We start from the raw sequence: 7,587 nt of genomic DNA on the forward strand, positions 1-7,587 counted from the left end.
CATGTATTCACTCCTATTTGCGAAGGTTATTGCCACATTAGTGTCATATGAGAAGTCAAGAATTTGTTTTTCAGTGACCCCCCCCACCTTCCTTCTTCATTCCTGCCTTCTTGGGACAAAGTTTGTGACTTCTTTTACTTCTATACCCCTGGATGTGCTCCTTTTATGCTATATACTTTACTGATGATCTGCTCCTCTGCACCCCAGAGGGTGTGTGAACAACCTGATCAGTTACAGGGACTTGTCTTACTCATCTATAAATCCTAGGCTCCTAGCACAAGGCCTGGCACAAAGACAGTATCCAGTGATTGTTTGCTGAATGAGTATGAGTGAATGCTTTTGACTCAAACTTATTACTCTGTATGATTCAGGCCAAGTTTAAGCAGCAGTTTATTTGAATATACAGTAAACATTTGAAAGGGGTGGGTGGGGAATGGAAGAGGCTTCTCAGGGAAGTGTCCGAGGCAGGGCAGGGCAGGGGGCCCATGGGCAGTTGACCTGCTCACAGGGCAGTGGATGCCCGGAACTTCTGGGTCAAACAGAACACGGCAGCTGTGAGGGCCGTGCACTGACGGGCCAGGAGTTTCACACTCAGGTCATGGTAGCCTCTCTCGCAGGTCAATTTAGCGGCCTCTACAAACTGGTGGTAGGTGTACACCACATCCCTGAGGTTCCTGGCTGCTTCCCTGTGCCGGGCAGAGCAGCGGCTGCAGTCTGTGAACTGAAAGCACAGGCCGGCCAGCTGGACCAGGTGCTGGAAAGTGTCACGCACAGCCCCCTGCCTCTCTTCAGGGGACTGATCTATTTTGATAACGTGCTGACAGCTCGACAGCAGCTTCTGGGAGCCCATGCAGAGGCGGCTCCGGCTTTCAGAAAAGTGCCAGGTGCACTTCTCTGGGGGATGTTTGTTTCCAACCCCCCAGGAAACTTCTAAAATGTCTTGTAGCTCCAGCAAGCTTTCCATGAGTTGGATGAAGCCCTCAGGGGGGCTGGCAGGAGTGGCTTTCAGCTTTCTCAGAGCTCGGGAGCAGTACTCTGGCCAGACGTGGCTTTTCCTTGGCAGGGGCACTGTGCTGCAGCTATGGGCTCTGGCAGGCCTCCAGGGCAGAACCACCTGGCTTCCTGCAGAGGGCGGTGAGGTAAGGGGAGCTGCGGGGTGTGCTTCCGAGTCCCTGTCTTCTTCCTCTGTCTCAGGCTGCAGGCCACGAAAGCACGTGGCATAGGAGAACTGACAGCTGCACTGCTCCATCCCAATACTGGGGGCCACTGTCTCATTCATGCCCACAAAACCCAAAGATGTGGCCATCCTGAGACTGGCAGAAACTTCAGGATGGCTTTCTGGGGCAAAGCATAGAAAAGATTTCTCAGTAGGAAGGCAGATGCTAGAGCTGTCATCTTTGCTTTCTGAAAGTGAGCAATGGTCTGAAGCTTCTAAGTGAGGCTCCTCTTGTGTACACGGTAGTGCCTTTGGCAAGGAAGGCCCTGGAACCCACTGAGGGGCGTCCCTAGGGGCTTTATTTTCCCCTGTCACATGGTTAAGTGGCTCTGCCTTGACCCCCTCTGGAGGAAAGGCTGATGAAATGGTCGGCTCCTCAAGTAAGAAATCAGGGTCTAAATCCAACTCTGCCAATAGTTTTTGTTCTTGGCCCTGGAAGCCTTGGCTTGGGGTTTCTCCACTTTGTCCTTGAGGGTGTCTGGGGGTATGTGGTGAGGTCTGCTCAGCCCCTGTTCCGGGAACATCCAAGGAGAGGGAGGTTATTATTTCACTAGCTGGAGTACTAACATCAAGAGCCTGGGAAACAGCATTTGACACTTCACCCTTGAGGTCACCTGAATCCTTCCCAGATTCCTCCAGAAATAAGGAGGTGCCATTTTTGTTTGTAACTTCTCTGTCGCTTTCCAAAGATAGTTGTCCTTGTTGCTTTTCCTTTGTAGGCATAGAAACCATCTTCTCTTCTGAATTTATTCCACACTCATCACTTCTAGGCCCATCTCCAGGAGACAACAAAGGCTCTGTGTATTTGGAGGCAGTTTCTTGCATATGATTTATAAAAAAAGATCCCAATCCCATTTCCAACTGGACTCCTCCCAGCTCTAGTGTGTCTCCTTCAGAGATATTGTGTGGCCCTGGGCTTATGGCCAGGCAGACTTTGTCTGGGTTAGGGTTCCCACTGGAAAGGGAGAAGGTGCTGTCCTCACACTCTGTGGCAAGTTCTTTGGGGGCAATGCCATCTGGTTCTTGAAATGAAGGTGAGATTTGGGAAGGCTCTGCCTGAGCAGTATTTGGGCCAAATGAAGCTGGGTTGGAACAGTGAGGAGTGCTTGCTGAGAAACTCGCAACAGTGGTAGTCAAAGGGGCAATTCCAGGATTCTCTTTATGGCTAGAGTCAATCCGGAGGCGAATGGCAGAGATAGAAGACACTCGAGAGTCGATGACAGACTTGGTTTCCATGGTCTCGGGCTCCATCTCCATGACCCTGGAGGCTGGGTTTGTGCTCTTGGTCTCCCTCAGGGGAGCCAGCAGCCCCAGGGCCTTGGTCTCCAGGAGGCCAGGCTCACCTTGCACATCCTGCAGAGAGGACACAGTTGGGGAGGGTGCACTGAGGGCCATGTAGGGCTCCCTGTCATAGTAGCACACATCGTCCATGCTCTCCAGGGAGGCTGATGGCTCCAGGGGAAACGAGACCTGAGAGGTGTAGTCGGTCTGTAGGAAAGACCTCCTTTTCCTCAGGGTCTTGGCATACTTCTTCACCCCGCGCCTCCTGCTTGGCTCTCTTCCATCTGGCCCAGGATTCAGGCTGTTCTCAGAGCTGCAAGCACTGGCCTTACACGGAAAGCTCGTGGCATTGAGTTCTGCAGCAGATACAGCTCTGGGCCCTGGGAGTCGAGAAAGGGAAAAGTACATAAAAAGCAAAAAACAAAGAGGTTCATAGAGCTTGGACTCAGGCCTTGGGCTTGCCTGGGTTCAAATCCTGGCAGGGATATATAACCTTAGGCAAGTTAAATTTTGATCTCCTCAATTGCCTCACCTGAAAGAGGGGGATGATAATTGTGATAGATCTTTTTTAAAAAATTTGGTTGCCCAAGTTACATATTATTGTCTTACGATTATAGTCCCTCAACTTTCTCTCAGGGAATGACATCTCCCCAATGGTTATAGTCCACTGGAACTATTAACAAAGGTGCCTTGTCCACACCAGCCAAGTGATCAGATTTATGACCCACCCAGCCAGTCAGCTATAAATTCCTCAAAATTTCAAACTCTAACACATTGATTAAAAAATAATAAAAGTAGAGTCCATTCTTTCCAGCCACAATGTCCTGACAATGCTGATAAGAAATCCTGCTACCCAGACTCTTGGCCTGGTTGCTGTCCATCTCTGAACCCAGTTCTCAGGCTTGCCAGCAGTTCTATGAGCTATCTTATGTCCTTCTGACATTTCTTCCTTGTGCTTACATTAACCCAAGTCTGTTAGTACCAATGGTACCAATCAGTGCCGCCATGCAGGTTAAATGAATCAGTGTATTATTGTAAAGCACCTAGCACAGAAGGCCTGTGCCTAATCAGTGTTCACTGAAAGGGAGCTGCTGTTATTATTGCTATTCCTGTCATTTTATGTGTGAGGGTTCTGAAGGCAATTTCCTTTGACAAAAAGAGGCCACAGCCCTCAGTCACAGGCACGAGGGGTTTTGTGCATGCTGGGATGGGTCTTTATGAGAGGAGAAGCACTGTTGTAAAGAAGTCCTGGGAATCGGCCAGAAGGAATTGGGATGAGAGCCCAGCACTGGAGAATCAGGGAGCTAGAATACTCAGACCAGTCATTCCCCACCTGGCTGCACGCTAACAGAGATCTTATCAAATCCTAGGCTGCTCCCCAGACCTCCTAAATCAGAATCTCTGAGGTGAGGACTGAGGAATCTATAGTTTTTAAACAAGGCCCCTCAGGCGATTCTGATGCCCAGCCATGTTTGGGAGCTGCTGCCCCAGGCTACCAATAGCCACTGACCACAGAAGTTTCTGAGGCCCAAAGGAGGGGCTCCTGCAGTGAGGCGGGGGCCAGACCAGAACCCGGGCTCAGGAATCCCAGTTTTAGGCTCTCTTCTCAACACCACACTGGTTCCCTGTGAGAAACAGACGGTCCAGTGTGAACCTTATGTCCCCAACTAGACTCCTGTAAAAGGGCCCTGCCTAATGGTCTCTGTCATGTCCCCATCCTACCTCCAGCACAATGGCTGGCCTGGCAGGGCAGGCTGCGGGCACAGAAAGCTGTTGGCTGGGTTCTTTGGGAAGCACTGCACAGTCTGGCGTGGTTTCTCCTTTCCCTAGCAGCACAGGCAATCACTGAACTCGGTAGACGGCGGAGAGTTCATTCATTCATTTAGCAACAATTGCCAGACACTGTGTGCTGGGGACACACAGTTCCTGCACTCAGAGTTCTCAGGCTAGTGATGGAGAAAAACATCAACACGAAATCATACAAATAAATATATAATTACAGGCAATGCTAAGTGCCAGGAAAGAAAAGCCATAGGGTGCTTTAAGAAGGTGTGACAGAGACAGAGAGACCTGCCCTGGCCTGGGAAGTCTGGGAAATATTCCCTGAGAAAGTGAGCTTCCAGCTGGGGGCCTGATGGGTGGGCACTGGCAGCCAAGGATCAGGGCGAGGCATGTTCGGGGCAGAGAGAGCAGCATGTGCGAAGGCTGGAGGTGGGAAAGAAGTTGGCACTTGTAAGCTGGGCGCAGTGGTGTGCAACTGGAGTCCCAGCTGCTGGGGAGGCTGAGGTGGGAAGATCGCTTGAGCCCAGCAGTAGAGTTCAAATCCATCTGGGGAAAAATAGCAAGACTCTGCTTCCAAAAAAAATAAATAAAAAACAGAAGTTGGCACTTGTGAAAAGTGGCAAGGAGGTCTGTGTGGCATGTGGCAGGAATGCAGAGAGAGGACTCAGGAGGAAAGGGAGAGACAGGCAGAGGCCGTGTCACAGAGGGCCTCAAAGGGTCTCACAGGGCTCACGAAGGAGCTGGCCTTTCTCCCCAGAGCAGTGAGAAACACTGGAGGGCAGGGAGTAGGAGCTCAGAAAGCAACAGGATATCTCTGTGCTATTTTCCTTCAGAATGCGTGTGAGTATGTGTGTGTGTGAGAGTGTATAGGCAAACGCATGTGCCCTTCAAGGATCTCAGATCAGCTTTGGAAATGATTTCATGTGGAAAGACACTCCACACTCTTTCTGGAGAAATGTATGAGGAACTTGATAGGAACATAGCCAACAGATGTCCTACCTTTTTTTTTTTTTTTTTGAGACAGAGTCTTGCTCTGTCACCCCGGCTAGACTGTAGTGGCATCATAGCTCACTGTAACCTCAAACTCCTGGACTCAAGTGATCCTCCTGTCTCAGCCTCCCAAGTAGCTGGGACTACAGGCATGCACCACCATGCCAGGCTAATTTTTCTATTTCTAATAGAGATGGGGTCTCATTCTTGCTCAGGCTGGTCTTGAACTCCTGAGCTCAAGCAATCCTCCTGCCTCGACCTCTCCAAGTGCTAGGATTACACATGTGAGCCACTGTGCCTGGCCCCCTACCTTCTGATGTCAGGGTCCCTTGGCCCCCGAAAGGCCTTGTAGGGCCATTGATGGCCTGTCAGTCAGGTTCTTCTTGCTTCAAGCCCTCATTTAATGTTAGCTTCAGGGTCAATAATGACATAGTTGCTTTCTGCTATTGTGCACTCCTATCAAACCTTTTTCTTTTTTTGTAAATTCTGTCTATCCCACAAGGCAGCCCATTTGCTGCCTCCTCTGGGAAGCCTTCCCGGATTCCCATTGTTGACTGAATCACTCCAATCTCTGCTTGCCCACAGTTCTCTGAACCCCCCTTGTAGCCCTGATTTGAAGCCATGACACTTGGAGTTTGTCTACAGAATCCAGGTCTGCCTCCTCAAAAGTGGACAAGGCCCTGTTTTACTCTTGTGCCTTTCTCTCAAGCTTGGTGCTTGGCCCTGGGCCCTGGCCCCTGGGAGTACTCAGGAGCTGCCTGCTGAGTCTGCAGACCTGCTGGGGAGAGCTCACCTGAGAGGGTGTCTGGGGAGGGTGTGAGCTTATCAGCTGCGTCATAGTATTCCTCATCCGAGCTGCCATCCTCAAAGGCCAGCGGCGGGTGCAGGGCCAGGCCTTCCAGTGTGGAGCTGGGCTGGGCCTCAGGCCAGCCCTGCTGACCACAGGCTGGTGGGGCTCCCCACTGCCGGGACGCTGTGCTCTCTGAACTATCGCTCAGGTGGCTGGCCAGGGAGAGGCTGGAGCACAGGCTGTAGTAGTCGGTCCGGCTGCCTTCATACAGCCTGGGGTCCAGCCTGACTGTGCTCAGTTCTGGTCCCCAGCTGAATGTCTCAGGAGCGGGACTCTCAGAAAACTCTGTCTTCTGGCACTGAGGGTTGGCTCTCTGGGCCAGATCCAGGAGACAGAGGAAGCCGCTGGTTTCAATCCTGCTCCTCTCCTCTTGGCTGTTAGAGTCGGTTCTCTCCGGGAGGCCTGGGAAGCCGAAGTGGAAGAAGGTGGATCTACTAGAGGAGCAGGCATCCAGGTCGTCTTCTTCCAGGGCATCCATGGACTCACTTGAGCCGCTGGTCCTAGAGCCTCGGCTCTCAGTGTTGGCCGAGTTGGATGCCTCGGACTCGGCACTGTCTGTAATGCTGCTGGCCCCACACGTGCTTGGGTCTCTCCTGGCCACCTCAGGTGTGGGGCTCTTCCCAGGAGGCTGCTCCTCTTTAACGGGTGGTCTGCAGGTGCCCAGCTTCACCAGGTGTCTGTCAGAGAGAGACTCTAGTATGCAGTCCACTTCAGAGGACTCCTCTGAATCGCTGCAAGCCCTGGATTCATAGCCTGCAACACAGGGGACACCAAGGATTACAAAACAGCAGGACTGGCAGATGGCTGTGTGTCCTTCTGCCTCCTCTTCCTCGCCAGATATGAAAACTGAGGACCAGAAGGGCGACTGGTGCAAGATCACCCTAGACTAACACAGAATCTGAGGGATGCCAAATCCCATGTTATCCCTGTACCATCAGACCACTTGTCCCACATCTGCATGAGCCACCTAAAGGAGACAGGATTAGTTTCCACCCCTACTTAGAAAGAGATCTATCTGTTCATGGAAACATGGTGGGGATTTAATTGGATCTCACTTTGCCTTGGGCAGCATCACCCAGGTTTGCTAAGTCCCTCACCAAATCTCAGCTCTGTCCTGTCTGGGTTTCAAAATCTGATGGGGAATCATATTTTAAAAAAAATAAAACAGATCTTCCCCTACCCCCGAGTACTGAGTCAAATCTCTAGGAAGTGGGGCCTAAGAATCTGTATTTTTTAGCAACTTTATGGGGATTCTGAGACTGCTGGGCAGGCATCATGCTGAAGTCTGGCCTTAAAGATCCACTGTGCTATGGGCCTCTCAGCACAGTGAAAACTCATCTAGCTACAAGTACTCCGGAAGAATTCATGATGGGAAAGTGAAAGACATTGAGACAATGCCCCTCACAGGATGGGTCTGACCCTCCTCGGCAGCCCTGTTCCCTCACAGGATGGCCATGACCCTCCTCGG

The 7,587-nt window shown here is 51.4% G+C and overlaps 1 protein-coding gene across 1 annotated transcript in view; it reads right to left on the minus strand.

Annotated features, from left to right (window-relative positions):
* Positions 1-373: 373 nt before the first annotated feature.
* Positions 374-7,587, minus strand: part of FRMPD1 (FERM and PDZ domain containing 1) — a 113,562-nt gene continuing 106,348 nt past the window's right edge. The window contains exons 15-16 of the mRNA XM_012656156.1: positions 6,063-6,872; positions 374-2,877 (exon numbers count right to left, since the gene is read on the minus strand). Of these exons, the coding sequence (XP_012511610.1) occupies positions 503-2,877; positions 6,063-6,872 (3,185 nt within the window). The 3' untranslated portion in view covers positions 374-502. The remainder of the gene's footprint in view (positions 2,878-6,062; positions 6,873-7,587) is intronic.

Source organism: Propithecus coquereli, unplaced genomic scaffold (genome assembly GCF_000956105.1).
Source record: "Propithecus coquereli isolate 6110/MARCELLA unplaced genomic scaffold, Pcoq_1.0 Scaffold114, whole genome shotgun sequence".
NCBI classification, from domain to species: domain Eukaryota; kingdom Metazoa; phylum Chordata; class Mammalia; order Primates; family Indriidae; genus Propithecus; species Propithecus coquereli.